This window comes from Heteronotia binoei, chromosome 11, assembly GCF_032191835.1.
Source record: "Heteronotia binoei isolate CCM8104 ecotype False Entrance Well chromosome 11, APGP_CSIRO_Hbin_v1, whole genome shotgun sequence".
Taxonomy (NCBI): Eukaryota; Metazoa; Chordata; class Lepidosauria; order Squamata; family Gekkonidae; genus Heteronotia; species Heteronotia binoei.
Window position 1 is genome coordinate 23079696 of NC_083233.1, and position 17358 is coordinate 23097053.

The window sequence follows — 17358 nt, forward strand, 5'->3', positions numbered from 1 at the left end:
GATGTTCACAATTGTGTTCCATACTGAATGTGGCTTAAAGGTCTGACAGGCTTCCTTTGTGCTCACAGGAAAGGAATTGTGGGCAGCTTTATTTCTAAACGTACTGCCGACGTTGTTCAACTCTATATTCTCCATCGCTCTCTCTCATTCCAGCAGGGGATCTCTGTAACTGAAACGAAGGCTGCCAGTTCTAAAACAGGAAACAGCAGTCCGTTTCCTGCTTTTCTTGTTGTCTGTCAAATGCCAACTGATACGGAAACAAGCAAAGGATGGTGAGCAGACGGAAGCAGGGTATGAGACACCGTTCCGAGGGAATGTCTCACCACTCAGAAATTAAAAGAAACAATCGCTGTGTCCAAGTGAGGAGGCACCATTGTGACCTATGGCTTGGTCTAGCCTCTCATCGTTGCTCTAGGCCTCAGCTTCTACTGGAAACTCAGGATATTTTTGCCACTGGTGCACCAGAGCCTAACCATGTTGTACTGTGCAACGAAAGATGGCATTTCAGAGCCTTGGCTAACAGGAAGGAAGCTGCTGAAAATGTCTCTCTCCCCCCTTTTTTAACACTAGTGAGATTGGGGGGTATGAGGAGAACACAAAGAACTCAATGAACTGCTCTGAAAATCTTGCAAGTCCCAAGGAGTTCAAGGCTCCTGTATTTTTAAGTCATCTCAATACAATTGCTCACTGAAAGGAACAAGATAGAGAAAAAACCACCATTTTGATTATCCTTCTTACCATCCAGCCTCAAACATGCAAAATTAAAGAGCTTTCTGTCCCAATATCTTGCCTTGCTAGACAAAATCCAGAGTTTTGTGGCTTAAAGGCTAGTAAAAGTTCCCTCACGATTTTGGAGACCTGACAGAAAAAGGCCTGTTTGTGAGCAGAGGTTGGGAAGGATTTGGGCATCCCTGTCTAGTTTAAGTTCCTTGAACTTCAAGTTCCATCTTCTTGGTGTTTTTGTCAAAAGTTAGGATGAAGGCCCATATATCCTTGAAGAACGGGCTATCCAGTAACATCCTACTTAATTCTACTGCGGTGGTCTGTTAAGGCATAGGAACCCAAAGAAGCAGAACTCCCGACAGAGAAATCTTTTTCCCCATCCCCACAGCTTCATCCTGTGAGAGGCTTCACCTGCTGAGTTTCTGTTAGCTAAGTAATCTACCTGATAAAGAAAAGACTATTAAAGACAAGAGCCTTTGCAAAGACAAAAAAAAACAGCCCGGCTGATTCAGGTACAAAGAGGACGTCTTCTCCAAATCTCTACTCTTCAAGTTATCAGTTCCTGCTTTGGCTCATCCTTCCCCACCCCCGAACAGAAAGCCTGGGTGCTTCACAGCAATGTGCCAGGAAGAAATTCAACAGGTGAAACGTTGGATAACAGCGAAGGGGGAAGCTGTGTCCTGTTGAATGCTTGCCTGATACGCAACTGAGAGGAGCCTAGCAAGGAAAGGAGAAGAAATCTACCACCACCCCCTTAGCCAGATGGCCCCTGACCCTCTTTCCCTCACGCTCTTGCGAAAGTCGCCATGGTAACAGGCGAGCCCCATTCCGCACTACGCAGGGCTGCTAAAACCCCCATTTCCACCCCCAGGAGAGCCCCTTCCCAGCCGAGCCACGCCCCCTACCCTGCCTGAATTAATAGCCCAGAGCTGCCAGGGCGCCAAGGAAGATCCCTCCGGCACTTTCCCCAATGAGCCTAGCTCCCCTCCCACCCTCAAGCTGGGCCCACACAGCTCCTCTGAACCCACCCGCCCCCGGGCGGAACAGACCTGGCTTAGCGGCGCCAGCGGAACCCAGGAACGTTTTCGTAAGGGGTTGGCCGGACACTTCCGGGCACGGACCGGAAGTTGCCGTTGTCCCGGAGACGCAGGCCTAAGAGGAAGGCTGCGGCCTCGGGCGTAGCGGGGGTCTCACTTAAAGACGGCGATAAAGGGGAGCGCTTTCCCCACCAGCATCTTCCCTCGACAGTGAAGCAGCCCGAGATGGCGGTGCAGGCCGCACACCTGGAGGCGGACGCCTTCTTGGTGTGCCTGAACCACGCGCTGAGTACCGAGAAGGAAGAAGTGATGGGGCTTTGCATTGGAGAGGTAGGCGGAAGGGAAGGGGAGAGGAGCCGCCGAAGGATTGAGAGATCTGCTTCTCCCTTCTTCACAGCTCCGACGTCTGCGGGTTTCCTCGAAATTCAGCCCCGCTCTGTTCAGTACGCTTGCTTCCAACTAATCGATCGTGCCCTTAGAAGCTTTTTCTGTCCTCTGTTGTTATAGGGGTGGAAGTGGCCCTAGAACTAAGCATTTCCCACTACGATGCTTGCCATTTAATTGCAGGGGTTTTTTTTGTTGTAGCACCAAATCGGCCAGGCTCAGCTGCTTTTCTATGCCAGTTTCCCCTCCAGTATGTCACGAACAAAAACGGGGACATGATTGTGATACTGCAGTTCTCTGTCTGGGTAACTGCTTGAGTTTCAGACCTGTCCCCCATTATTACATATTTCTGAAATGTCTGTTCTGCCTTCTGTATTCCTTCTGTTCTGCAGTCTAATTGACTGGAAGGCCATGAATAATGCTTTTGCTTACAGGTATTCAAGAGAAAAAAAGTTGTAGGTTATCTATGGTTCAGGGTATACCTAAACAGGTGCAGTGTATGAAATGGCAGAATGTGACTTACACCAGTTTTCAGTGTGTTGTTAGAGCTATTATTTTAAAGGGTTCAGTTCCCACTAAAAATGTCTGGAAGTTCAATGTCAGTGCAGGGACTGTGTATATCTCACCCCATGCATATAAAAGCAACCTAAACAGGTGCAGTGTATGAAATGGCAGACTTAGTTCAATGTCAGTCCGTTGTCTAGGTTTGACAATCCAGGCAACCTGGAGCCCTTGTATTTCTCTGTCACACACATTGAAGGGCTGGAATGAATTCTTCAGTGAACTTTAGATCTATTTTAATCATACAATTTTTGGTATTGTATTAATTGACCATTTCAATTTCCAATTGTTTTTCTTTGTCAGAGGCTGTCTTAAACTCTGGATAAATGGGGTACAGATATTCTAAATAACTTGATAACCCTCTTGGTTCACAATGCCAAATGTAGAATCCTGTCTCCTGATACTGCATATTCAAGGAGGAATTTTAAATTGTAGCTTTTGACAGTGTCAGGTTCACTGCTCCGTATTTTGTCTTGACTGACTGCTCCTTCTGTGATTTATTTCCAGGTTGACACCAGCCAAATTGTTCACATCCACTCTGTGATCATCCTACGTCGGTCTGACAAAAGGAAAGATCGTGTGGAGATTTCTCCTGAGCAGCTTTCAGCTGCTTCAACAGAAGCTGAGATATCCTTTGACAGACATTGGAGGAGGAGAGGGGCTGGAAGGGAAACTTGGTGAGAGCCAGTTTGGTGTAGTGGTTAAGTGTGCAGACTCTTATCTGGGAGAACCAGGTTTGATTCCCACTCCTCCACTTGCACCTGCTGGACCGGCCTTGGGTTAGCCATAACTATCGCAGGTGTTGTCCTTGAAAGGGGAGCTGCTGTGAGAGGCCTCTCAGCCCCACCCACCTCACAGGGTGTCTGTTATGGGGGGAGAAGATATAGGAGATTGTAAGCCGCTCTAAGTCTCTGATTCAGAGAGAAGGATGGGGTATAAATCTGCAGTCTTCTTCTTCTTCCCTGCTTCCTTCCCTTTGCAATATTTGTAGTAACTTTACAAGAGTCTGACTAGATTGAAAAATCCAATCAGTGTAAGCCTCCCTACTTATTTATATTTGTGTGTGTGAGACCAAAGCCATCTTGCAAAGGTACTCTAATATTGGTGTAATGAAGAAATATATTTCATTAGTTCTCTAGCTTTGGCAAGCAAATTCGTTCACTTTCTTTTACTTTTAAAGCATCCTAACATCCCCATGGAACAACATGCCTGTTTCAGTTTTCTCTTTTTGAAAGTTTTTCTGTGTCATGGAGAAACCTTAATGAACACACAGATTGGCTGAGTTAACAGGCCGTCCTATGAGAGTTGTGGGCTGGTATCATTCTCACCCTCATATAACAGTCTGGCCATCGCATGTAGGTAAGAAATTTCTGCTGGACAGGAAGTATATCTTGGTCCTAAGACCACAATCCCAAGCATGTCAGCCTAGACATTCTTCCAAAATTTGCCACAGTTGACTTGTAGCTCTTTCAGAGGAGCCGAGTAAACAGCTGTTGTGCATTTTTAATGTTGCATGCCAATGCTTATTTCTGCTGTGGAATACCATATTTTAGGAGGCACCCTGCTACTTCAGCAGAAAACACCATACAGAAGTGGCAACACAGTCTAAAGCAGAAAACAACTGTGTACAAAACACACCATAAAAATATACAAAGTAATTCTTATTATCTATGTTTGTTTCCAATAGTACCAAAATCACAGTATATCAAAAAGTTTCACAAAAGGAAAGGATCCACAATATTTCAATGTCCAGAAAATGTCCAGTCCTTCTCCCTTCTTATTCAATCCTGTGTGGTATCCAAATTCCTTACAAATCCTGGCTCCAAAGATGCTGTTCCCTTACGTGCCCATCAACTTGGATCACATTTCACATATAATGCTTCCTCGAAGAGCCGATCTGCTCAGTTTTTCTTTTTGACGTCAACTAAGACCACTTGATCAGACTAGCTAGTGCCTTTTGGAAATTTGATCAAGTGGTCTTAGTTGACATCAAAAAGAAAAACTGAGCAGATCGGCTCTTCGAGGAAGCATTATATGCAAAACGTGATCCAAGTTGACGGGCACATAAGGGAACAGCATCTTTAGAGCCAGGATTTGTAAGGAATTTGGATACCACACAGGACTGAATAAGAAGGGAGAAGGACGACATTTTCTGGACATTGAAATATTGTGGATCCTTTCCTTTTGTGAAACTTTTTGATATACTGTGAATTTGGTATTATTGGAAACAAACATAGACAATAAGAATTACTTTGTATATTTTTATGGTATGTTTTGTTCACAGTTGTTGTTTTCTACTTCAGCAGAAAAGGCAGCTATATACGGTAATCTCTCCTTACTGGCTTGAGCATCCAGTGCTGATGATCCCATGCCTGCATTTGGAGCAGGAATCTTGGAAGTCTTGACTTTGTTTTTTTTTTACCAATGTTGTATCTTCAGATGTTCGCACTCAAGCTATGTATCAGATGATGGACCAAGGCTTTGTGGGGCTTATTTTCTCCTGTTTCATTGAGGATAAAAACACAAAGGTAAGAAGTTCACAAATAAAGAGTATCTTTCTTCTTAACAAACATACTAGGTAAGGGGGAACAGGCATCTCACTATTCCCCCCCCCCAATCTTAGTGTTCCTCTGTGCTTGGGACTGTAGAAACCAGAGGCTGTGCATGGAGCACATCGATTTAATGCCTGTGGCTGTTGTGATCGTGACCTCAGCATAATCTGAGTATCCAGAAGTGCCTAGTACTAGAGGCTGAGTGGGAACTGTGTCTCCTGCATAGCTTTCTCTTGCATGCTGGTGGTCTGATCTGTGAATGTATTTTCAGTGGAGTCATGTATTTATTTCCTTTTCTCATAGTCTGCCTTCTCACTGAGACTCAAGGCAGATCACACTCTTAAACCAGAGCCATAAGAACAGTATAATATGCAGAACCAGTGGTGCAATAACCTGGATTAAAAAAATTAGAGAGCAACATGCTAAAAACAGTCTAACATATACAGTAAAACAATGCAGCAAATCTGGATTACAAAATTAGAGAACAATGCATAGGACAGTATAACTAATAGACATTGGACAAAGCAAGTAAAACTGCCTAAAAATTCACAAGCACTAACTGGCACCTTGTTCACTCAGTGGTTTAAAATAACATGACCTTGGAAGAAGAGGCTAATGGAGATTGATTCACATTATTCAATGACTTGGTGCACGGTGTCTCATAGCCCCCCAAATCCAAGTTCTCTAAGAGAACCAAAACAGACTGTGTTCAGTTTGCTGTAGATCTCTGTTTTTTGTATGGTTTGAAACTGGGAGTGGGCATGAAGAACAGAATACTGGAGGAGGTTGCAAGTGTGCATGGCGGGCAGGGAATAATTCACAAGCCGTTGCTCTTGAGTACATAAGCATAGAGTGAAGTGAAGTTTCTCAGTGGATCTGAGGAAACGGAACCCCTGGCTGCTGGGTTTCAGCAATCTCAGACATTGCTAAAGGAGGCTGGCCTCAGGCATTATAACTTAAGAAAAGGCAAAGATCACTGACCTGTCATTTTTAAATAAACTTCTATAGTCAATATTTAACAAGCCATAAGGTTTTTTCCTTGGGAATTTGAGATGAACTTTAATCTGCAGCTGAGAACCAGCATATATATTTCCTCCTTCCTCTCCCTCTTCAAGCAGTAGAACACTGGAATGTGGGAAGTGTTAATGTAGGACACTTTGTGTGCTTGGGGGAGCGGGTCTTGGTAAAATAGTGTGACCTTATATAAACAATTCTTGGAGGTTTTCTTACACTAACTTGTATCTGATTATTGGTTCAGACAGGCCGGATCCTGTACACCTGTTTCCAGTCCATTCAGGCACAAAAAAGCTCAGAGTAAGTGTTTAGGCTTCTTTTTTTATATTTCAGCACTGCTGCTAACGTGTTGTAATAGAAAAAAAATTTAAATTCTATTTTATACTGTTTCATTTGGAGTTTTTTGCTGCTTCTAGATATTAAAACCTATTGTAAAATCTTTTGAATTCATTTTATAATAACCGTTAAAAGCAGCAAGAAGTTTTATCTATTTTAATAAGGTAGCTTTATGACTTCATTTTTATGTATCCTTAAATAAACTGTATTTTGTAGAAAGCTGGGATACATAATCCCTTCCTAAGTTGAGTTGCACGCTTCTAAGTCCATTGAAGTCAGTAGGCTTAGAAGGATGTAACTCTGTTTTAAGATGAAGCTGTAAATGGAATCAAGCAAAGCAATTATGACTGAGAATTGCTGAGTCTCTTTCCAACTTAGCTTCAAGGGTGCTTTCACACTTTGTGGAGCTGCTTTGTTTATAATTCTCAGGTTTTCATCTTGAAGACTGCTTTTAGGGAGGGCAGGGAGTGTTCATTCCAACATCTTGAATGGAAGACTTTACACTTCCCAGCCACTTAGCAACTCCCCGTCCCAGGATCCAGTTGCCAGTTTGTTCTGCCTAACTGGCAGAATGCCACCCAGTAACTTTTTGTGGTAAGGATTTTGTGACTGAGTAAGGATTTTATCTGGGCCTTTCTGGTCTAATGATGGATAGAACAACCACTATTCTCATGATACCTGCTGCTGAATGAAGGCTGGTGATGTTTTCCACAAAGAGATGAGCTTACATGGCTTCCCCACTGATGGTGTGACTGCGTGGGACTTCCATATGGCAGTTTTCCTTGCCCCAGCCCACCCCCCCAGGCCACCAAGGGCTTTGCAGGTTTTTAAAAAATCAAAACTAGAATATTGTTACATCACTATATTGTTATACCAATATATGCACCAGGTTCTCTTTTTTTAAAAAGTCTTTAACTCCTTCCACTGTGGAGGTATGACTTTCTGCTTACATCTCTGCAGTGGAAGGGACTAGAAACTGGCTTTTTTCAAAATGAAAGATGAGAATTCAGGAAACTTGATACACATATTGATATAATGTTACATTCAGGGTGTCTTTTTTTTTTGTAGCAAAAGCCCAGCAGGAGTTTATTTGCATATTAGGCCACACCCCCTGGTGTCACCACTGTTTCACACAGGGCTTTTTCTACAAAAAAGCCCAGCAGGAACTCATGTGCATATTAGGCAACATGCTCTGATGCCAAGCCAGCCGGAACTACATTCTTGTGCGTTCCTGCTCAGAAAAAGCCCTGGTTATATTGGTATCTTTGTGCTGGTTTTAAAAAGCTTCCACCCCACCGCACCCTGCCACCTCAGAGGCAGTGGGAGAGGAAGTGACAGCAGAGGGCTCAAGATTAGGAAAAATATTTGCAATGTGGGTGGCAAAATCTGAATTTCCCCATGCATAGAATATGCATCCAGGCATTACTGCAGTCTTTCCCAAACATTGGAGCTAACCAGGTTTGAGAAAGATCAGATAAAAGCTGGGAAAACCCCACGCAATACATGAACGCACCACAATACACTGGTGAAGTGTGGGGATGCGGAAACGCTTCCCAAAAGCTTTCAGTCCAGGGCAGATAACCCTTGTGGCAATGACAGGTGTCCTTGCAGAAAGCTGGGACTTTTGTGGCTGCATTTTGTGCTTTGCTTAGAAACATCTGCAGTGTGATCTCAGGCACCCTTTGCTTGTGTTGTTGCCTAGCATCAGTTAATGCCCATGCAATAGGGCACCTTTTCATGGTTCCACTTCCACACAGCTATGTACGCTGCTTTTGTCTGCAGTACAGCAGATGGTTTCCATCTGCTTGTCTGCCCTAGCAAACCTGCCAAGCCCTGCTGCTGGGTGGTGATGCCACGTGAAACAGAAAGGTGTTTTTGTTTTTTTTACAGAAAGTATAAAGGCGGGCACTAACTCGTATATTTTTGTTGTAGGTACGAGAGGATTGAAATTCCTATTCATGTGGTCCCTCATAATACCATTGGGAAAGTGTGCCTGGAGTCAGCTGTGGAGCTGCCCAAGATCTTGTGTCAAGAGGAGCAAGACGCCTACCGAAAAATCCATAGGTAAAGTAGGATCAGGCACAATTCCTTCTTGATTTCTGAACTCACCCACAGAGTTAAGATCTGCCTCTTGAGGAAGAAGAGAGGGCCTATCGCTTCCTACAGGGGGTGGATTTTGGCTGTTTTTCTTGTGGCATTGTGCATCCAGTGCCCACCTCTTCTGGAGATTCACTTTCTGGTATCATCCTTCTTGATGCCGAGTCACCAAGCATTTTTATATTTCAGTTGGCTTTTGTTCTGTTCTACTCTGATCTGTTTAGATTTCTTTCCCTCTTACCGTTCTATTGCGCTTTTTCTCATTTTAGTCTATGCCATTTGGGTTTATTATTATTATTTTTATTTTGTCGTGTTCAGGCCTCAGATTCAGTGGGAGCTCACAGGAGCACAGCTCCTGAACCTTTCTGAGAGTTCCTCCTCCTCCTGAGAGTTCCACCTCCTTGTCCATTGAATAGTATGTGCAGCTGCATAACAATCCCTGGATGAGCTCCACCACCTGCTTTTCTACAAAATTATTGCTGGTCATGTTAATTCATTGACAGTTGCCCATTTCCATTCAGAAAAGCAGGATACAAATGATTTTAATAAGTCATTGGACAGCTCAGTTTGGCCTTGCCAGCAATGTTGAATACTTGTTTCACCTGACAGTCTGTTTGGTTGGCAGCAAGGGGGGCTAAGCTGGGCTGTGTGTTATACCAGGGGCGGCCAACGTTAGCTCTCCAAATGTTTTTTTTGCCTACAACTCCCATCAGCCCCAGCCTTTGGCCATGCTGGCTGGGACTGATGGGAGTTGTAGGCAAAAAAACCATCTGGAGAGCTACCGTTGGCCACCTCTGTGTTATACAATACCAAACCATCAAGTTTAAACCATAATTTTTTAAACCCTTATAGTCGTTTCCAAAGTAGTTTCAGAAGCATAGTGAAAAATAGCCAGTTTCTATTACCTATACATGTATTCCAATTCATATATTATTGTAAGCTACATCCCATTACTACCACCATGTCAAGATTCCAAACAAGAATACATACAGAAAGTTTACAAATACTCTCTTCTGTAAGTTTCAATATTAATACAACTTATCTATTCGGTCATTTCAGCAGAGGAGCAAGAGTACAAAGGTTTATCCAGCCAGAGTTCATGACGTTTCAATGCATGTCTTCAGTTTCTGGCTGCTAAATGGAACAATTTTTCAACAATTAGGACAAAAAAGCAACAAGACATCCATTCTCATAACCTGCAATGCTCACCCTGATTTAGTTCTTTTTGACGCAGACACAGAGTTCACAGCTTTGCAGGTGGATCAGCTCAGTTCTCAGGGTGACTAGACAAAAGGAAAATAAAACAAACAATGGCACCTTGAAAGTTCAACAGAATTTCTTCCATCATAAGCTTTCATGAGTCAGACCTTGCTTCCTCTGATGATTGAGTTTATAACCATTGTACAGAAATGTTTTATAATCTGTTTTACAAGGGGAGGAAGGGAGAGAGTGAAAGAAACTTATTGCAAATATTTCAGGTATAAGTCCCTATGAAAGGGAGTGGAACGGATGTGGCGATTGCTCATGATAAATGATTGGAGAGGTCAGAGGCTCAAGCCTCTTACTACGGGGTGCAGATACAGAAAGTTTTTCTTGGACCTTTTGTCAGGTGATATAGTTGACTGCTGTCCTCTCACAGGGATGTGCTCTCTTCCTCTGTTTAGCCTGACTCATCTAGATTCGATAACCAAGATCCACAATGGCTCAGGTAAGGACTTCCAGATCAAGGGAAAGGGCGTGGCTCCTTCTGATCCTTGCAGATGAATCAGGCTTCTGAACCCTACTGAGACTAGAGAGCTATTCCACACCTGCAAGCCTCTCCATTGACTGGTGGGAAGTATCCAGTGGAAGGGCATTGCCCTGGTGTGTCTTGGTTTTGTCGACCCTCCCTCCACTGACACATCCAGCATGTGTATAATTGTGCAGTCTCTGATACAGGTGTCTGTGCATCCCATTCCTTGGGATGATTTGATGGTCTTTCAGGTGCACAAGACTCTTTGATTTTGCTCTTAGCACAGCTAGGCCTCTGCAGCTTGTGATACATTAGCATGGAAACTTGGTAAGATGGACTGGAAAGCAGTCCGCGTGAGTAACAGTTGAGACTGTCTCAACTGTCACTCACACAGACTGCTTTCCAGTCCATCACACTTGGGAAACAGGATCTTTGTTCCACTGGTATCTCTCCTGCAAAGCAAGAAGAAGACTGCAGATTTATACCCCGCCCGTCTCTCTGAATCAGAGACTCAGAGCGGCTTACAATCTCCTGTATCTTCTCTCCCCATAACAGACACCCTGTGAGGTGGATGGGGCTGAGAGGGCCCTTTCAAGGACAGCTCCTACGAGAGCTGTGGCTGTCCCAAGGCTATTCCAGCAGCTGTAAGTGGAAGAGTGGGGAATCAAACCCAGTTCTCCCAGATAAGAGTCCGCACACTTAACCACTACACTGAGGCTGGCTCTCCTGGAGAGAGGGTTGCTTATTTCGCCTTATACCAGTGCTATGGATTGGGCATGTCTCTCTTGCATTTACAGTTCTTTGCAGGGTTAGCCACATAGTCCATAGCTAGCATGGGGAAGTGGTTAGAGTGTCAGACTAGGATCTGAGAGGCCCAGGTTTGATCCCCCACTCTGCCATGGAAACTTGCTGGGTGACCTTAGCTAACCTACCTCACAGGGTTGCTGTGAGGATGAAAATGGAGGAGAGTGATGTAAGGTGCTTTGAATCCCCCTCGCAGAGAAAAGCAGGTTATTGATGAGCACGTAAATAATTTTCAGAGGCCTGACTCACCAAATTAGGCTCTTGGTTGCTCATGGCAAGGACTGCTCTTGCTGGAAAGCTGGAACCTGTGCAGCCAGAGAAGGGTCATCTTGCTGTTTATTTTCCAAAATTTAGATGCTGCTTTTCTGCCCTCATAAGGGTCACCAAGGCAACTAACGAAACGTGCATAATAAAGTCACACCTTAGAAACCATTGAAAGCAACAAGAAACATCCTTAAAACAATTAAAAGCAGAGCTAAAATACATACAAAACAGAAAAAACAGCAATTAAAAACATAGGGCAGGAAGGAAAGATCACGGGGGAAATGTGGAACAAGCAAAAAAAAATAATCATCACCTGCTAGCAGAAGATGGCAGCAGAAGGGAACAGACAAGTCTCCCTGAGGGTGAAGTTACAGAGTTTTGGTGCCATAACCAAAAAGGCCCTTTCCAGAGTTGCCACCTGCCTAACCTATCTGCCTGTTGACTCTTCCCTCCTTTTCCCAGTGTTCACGAAAAACCTCTGCAGCCAGATGTCTGCCATCAGTGGCCCCCTGCTGCAGTGGCTGGAGGACCGCCTGGAGCAGAACAAGCAGCGGATACAGGAGCTGCAGCGGGAAAAAGAAGAGCTGCTGGAGGAACTTTCTACCCTGTAGCCACGAGAACAAAAAGCCCTCGTGGATTAGGAAGCAAAGCGAGATGACTGGTCCCTAAGCCTGGCTGGGTCCCGCCTTGCTGCTTTCCTCCTCCTCTCCATCTTGTAGCCAACAGTGCCACAAAACGGGAAGGACCTTGGGCACAAACACCATCATGTCAAAGGAAGGACTGGCCTCCTAACGCAGAAGAGCAGCCTTTGCCGAGGACAAACCTCTCTGAAGTAGATGGGGGACTCTACTTCATTCTCCAAGCAGCTGCCGCTGGAGTCAGAGGAGAGTTCCATTGCCCTGACGTTGGCACGGGCCCTGTAACAACAAACTCATCTACGCTTGGCACAGATCAGTAATTTGGGGTTACAGAGATCTTTGTGTATTTGCCACCTCCTGTGAGGATCTTTGTCCCTATTAAGCTTCTGAAAACTCGGCTGATTGATGCTTGTGGAGGAGTAGTCGTGCTCATGTCCTGTCTTTTAAGCTAAATAAAGCGAAGAGAAGATTTCAGAGCTGCAGCGCTTCTTGAATGGCGGCTCAATCGTAGAGCAACTGCTTGGTAAGCAGAAAGTCCCAGGTTCAATCCCCGGCATCTCCCACTAAAAAGGGTCCAGGCAAGTAGGCATGAAAAACCTCAGCTTGAGACCCTGGAGAGCCACTGCCAGTCTGAGTAGACAGTACTGACTTTGATGGACCGAGGGTCTGATTCAGTGTAAGGCAGCTTCATATGTGTTCATATGAATGCTCCACCCTGGGAACGCAAGCTGCCCCTTGCTTCCTCAGTCACCTTGGCCCCTATTCTGTTACTGTATTCCTGCAGATCTTCTCCCCACCCCTGCAACTTCTTGTGTTGCTTATGGCACTTGGAGTCTCCAGCCAGCATTTTATAGGCAGTGGTTGTTGTTTTTTTTTTAATACTGCTTGAAACATAATTGCTCCATGAGATCATTTTTGAAGGCTTTTCCTTCTAAGGAAATCTGTAACCTCATGTCCTGCAAGGCACAGCTGAGCTAACTAGTTTTTTTTTTTAAAGGAGCTTTCTGAACTTCAGTATTAGGGAATGAGTGAGAGGATCTGGTTAGAAGGGAGTGAGTTAAAAACAAAGTATGCCTGCCCTTATTCTAACACGCCGAGGCTCTGTGCAGAGAATACCTTTGCGGCTTGGAGATATGGCTCCCGTGTTCACTTTTTAAAACGTTTGCTTTCAGCAAACTGCTCATTTTGATATGACTTTGATAAGGACCTATCGGCTAGTGCCTGTTATGACTAGCACCCCCTGCGGAGGCTTCTGTATAGGCTTCTCCCATTACTGGGTAGGCTATATATACACTGCACACAAAACACCTCTAGGGAATTGGTGTATACCCAGAACCAGCTTGGACACACTTCGAACATGTCACTAGAAAGGAAGTCTGAATAACAGAGATATAGAGGAGAAGGCTGGCATATGTGTTATATCTTTTGCTTTAAGGCAAATTATATGTCTTTTTCGGAATGCTGGGCTGCATGCCCTGTATCAGGCTTCATGCTTACCCTGCACTTATAGAATCATGGAACTTACACATCTGTGGAAACAGTTATGTTCTTGTTTTCAGATTAGATGATGTAGGCAGAGAGGGGGGAAAGGAACGTTTCACCCCTCTGCAGTAACAGCCCCTCCTTTTAGCACCTGTTTGGGCTGTTGGTGAATGCTAAACATTAAAGCCCTTTTCCTTCAGGATCAGCCGAAGTGACCACTTTGACCTTTCCCTCTGGGCACCTGTTTCTCACTGATAAGAGTCAGTGGACTGAAGAGCTAGTGGGGGAAGTGTATCAAAAGGGGGGGGAAAGGCGTTTAGGTTGCAATTTCTCATGAGCGGCATCTGACAGGGAAGCAAGTGCTGTCCCTTAATCCCTCTTACGATCATTGAGAAACTTCTGAAGCGCATCCTGGACTGGCGAGGGCAACATCTTCTCATCCTCTTTTCCTTTTATCTCTTCCAACAGTGTGAGATAAAGTAATCAAGTTGTGGCTGAAACAGCAATCCATCTTGCTGAAGGTGACAGATTAGGCTGGGTGACAGTCCCTCCTTTCCCCAACTCTCCCAACTTTAGCGCAGTTCTTTTTCCAGGAAAACTGTTGAGAAAACAGTTCAGGGCTTAGTGAGAGGAGAAGTGGAATGAGCAAAGCTACTGCTCGGGCCTGTCCTTCATGGATCATGAGTTTAAGAAATATCTCACAAGGGGTAACACAGAAAAGCCTGTGATTGAAAATTACATGCTTGAATGAACAGCACAAGCTGTGCGGTCTCATTTGGACGCAGGGCTTCCTTGTAGCTATGCTTGGTGGTGGTGGGAAGTGCCGTTGAGTCATAGCCGACCGATGGTGACTTTCAGATGTAGTTTGCCATGGCCCACTTTGGCATAGCGACCCTGGACTTCCTTGGTGGTTTCCCATCCAAGTACTAACTAGGGCTGATCCTGCTTAGCTTCTGGGATGGGATGAGATCAGACAAGCTGGGCCAGCCAGGTTATGCTTGGTTCTTCAAATTAAGCGAACCAAGGAAATCAATTGACTGAGTTCATCCAAAGAGGGGCCATAAACAAGGAGTAAAGGTGCCACCAAAAAGTTTCCTGGAGAAAAACTAGCTCCAGCCAGGAAAAACCCCAGCAGGAACTAATTTGCATATTAGGCCATACCCTGACATCCCATTGTTTTACACGGGTCTTTTTATAGAAAAAGTCCAGCAGGAACTCATCTGCATGTTAGGCCACACACCCCTGATACCAAGCCCGGTGGAACTGCGTTCCTGTGCACTCCTGCTCAAAAAAAGCCCTGGCTCCAGCTAACAGAACCAGAATGGCCCAGCCTAGCCCAATTTCATCTGATCTCTGAAGCTTAGCAGGCTCAGCCCTGGAAGTCCTGGGTCACTACACAGATGCAGGCAATGGCAAACCACCTCTGAACATCTCTTGCCCTGAAAACCCTACTTGGTCATCATAAGCCAGTCGCAACTTGATGGCAAAAAGAGAGAGTTCTGGCTAGTCCAATATGATGGACCCCTTCCACTTTCCTCCCTCAGAGGCAAGATTTTCCCTCCCTTTCTGTTTGTCGCCTCACGGAATGAGCAGCCCTGGTAATGAGTTTATTGTTCCCTTGAAGAGTCCTTGTCTGCCCCACCCTGTGTGTAAACTATATTTTGGCTATTTGCTCAGCTCAGGAACTTGAAGGGAAAGGGAGAGGTTCGCCCTTTAACGTAAACCCTTGAAAATGGCACTTGAGACACTTTTAAAATTCAAAGTAGCGAAAGGTTTTATTTAACATCAAAGGGAAAGGTCAAGTGAAATTAGGGGTTGAAATTGCTGAGGTAAATCTATTACAAGCGCAGACTTTTGTTCTTAGATATCAGGCTAATGAGAGGTTCTTAAATTATTCACAGTTACTTATACCTTTATATTGAGAGGCTTTTACAGTTCCCAAACACTGATTCATTTTATTTGTATAAATGCTGACTCTTTTTGGTTTCTAGAAGGAAGGAACCCTTTCTCCAAACTTCTCTTTGGAACACCAGTACTCCCTGTTTGACTGGGCAGGGAACCTTCTCTCTCTAGAAGATCCATCCCCTTTCCTTTTGGACTGAATGGAAGTCGTCTTCACTATCCGCTTCCTTTGCCGAATTATCCCCAGTTCTTCTGTCTGTGTTCAAACTGCTCTCAGCTACTGATGAATTCAGACTGCGTTCAGTCAAGGTAGCAATCTGACACTGTCAACACTAAGCCCTCTTTCTGACAGGGCTATTCTCAGACTATGTCAATATACGTCTCTTCACGGTAAAGGCAGGAATCTAGCTTTTCCTCAGCTTCCAAGCTCTCTCAAGATTTTCTCTCCTCAGCCTATTATGCCAACAAATCTGATTGCTTAGAGCAGCCTATTGCTCAAAGCTCTGATGGTTCTGTGAAGAATTAACTATTCGCAGTCCTTTCGTTGTTAGTACTGTACTTCTAAGCCTCTAAAAAAGCGCAGTCCATCCCGGCCAGATCTCAGAAGCTAATCAGGGTTGGCCCTGCTTAGTACTTGGATGGGAGAACACCAAGGAAGTCCAGGCTGTGACGCAGAGGCAGGCAATGGCAAACCACTTCTGAATGTCTCTTGCCTTTTTTTAAATAAAATTTTATTTTAAATACAAACAAAAAACAATCAAAAGACATGTCTCTTGCCTTGAAAACCTTATGGGGTCACCATAAGTTAGTTGTGACTTGACAGCACATTCTGCCAGCACCACTGAGGACTACATACTTGCTACTTTCAAGCAACACCTCCCCAGTCATTCTTAAGATGCTGGTTTCTGAACCCAGCAGAGAGGCAAGGGGTTGTAGAAACTGGTCAAAGCTGTAAGATATGAAGGCAGCTTGTAAACGATCAAACTCTGCTGTCTTCCCTCCCTCCTCCACAGGTAGCCAGACTGATCACATTCAGTTGCTTTGCACACCCATGCACAGCATGAAATTTGAACAACTGTATGTAGAGAGTTTACATCACGGGTGGCCAAACTTGCTTAACGTAAGAGCCACATAGAATAAACATCAGATGTTTGAGGGCCAAAAAACATGAACGTCAGAATGCTTGAGAACTGGAAAGAAGGAAATAGATGGGGAGGGAGGGAGAGGTGGAAAGAAAGCAGCTCTAAATGCATTTTCCAAGTCACCAGCTGGCTTGGCTTGAGCAATTTAAAGAGAAATGCCTTTGAGCAGGGCTTTTTTTGTAGAAAAAGCCCAGCAGGAACTCATTAGTATGCAAGGCCACACCTCTGACATCACCATCATTTGCATACTAGGCCACACCTCTGACATCACCTTCATTTGCATACTAGGCCACACCTCTGACATCACAGAAAGTGCCATAATATCTTTTTTGAGGTAACAGTTCTGGTCATCACACCTCAAAAAAGATATTCTAGCATTGGAAAAAGTCCAGAAATATATAGCCATATACATATACAAAGCCATAAATATACAGCCATCCCAGAAAAAATAATCAATTTCCAACACATTACTCGATCACAAGAGCCAGCATGGTGTAGTTCTTTGAGAAAGAGAAATAAAGCAAATAGACAGAGAAAAAGACTGAGAGAGAGGGAGGAAGGGAAGGAGGGAGGGAGTGGGAAAAGGCAAACATGGAAAAAGAAATATTGACAGACTGACAGAAAGAAAGAGTGGGAGACTGGAAAATAAAGCAAATAGAAAAAGAGAGGAGGGGGAAATAAGGGGAAAAG

General features: G+C 44.5%; 1 protein-coding gene across 1 annotated transcript; it reads left to right on the top strand.

Annotated features, from left to right (window-relative positions):
* The first annotated feature begins 1968 nt into the window (after positions 1 to 1968).
* On the top strand, positions 1969 to 12616 carry BRCC3 (BRCA1/BRCA2-containing complex subunit 3). Its single transcript, XM_060249096.1, has 8 exons — positions 1969 to 2090; positions 3213 to 3332; positions 3977 to 4064; positions 5145 to 5233; positions 6516 to 6571; positions 8540 to 8671; positions 10369 to 10412; positions 11967 to 12616. The coding sequence occupies exons 1-8, from the start codon at positions 1986 to 1988 to the stop codon at positions 12113 to 12115; spliced, it is 783 nt and encodes a 260-aa protein (XP_060105079.1). The 5' UTR covers positions 1969 to 1985; the 3' UTR covers positions 12116 to 12616.
* Positions 12617 to 17358: the final 4742 nt, after the last annotated feature.

Coding starts and splice junctions, on each gene's coding strand:
- BRCC3 (XM_060249096.1), top strand. CDS start 1,986: ATGGCGGTGCAGGCCGCACACCTGGAGGCGGACGCCTTCTTGGTGTGC. Junction 3,333..3,976: donor CTGCTTCAACAGAAGCTGAG/ATATCCTTTGAC, acceptor TAATGAACACAC/AGATTGGCTGAGTTAACAGG. Junction 5,234..6,515: donor TTGAGGATAAAAACACAAAG/GTAAGAAGTTCA, acceptor TTATTGGTTCAG/ACAGGCCGGATCCTGTACAC.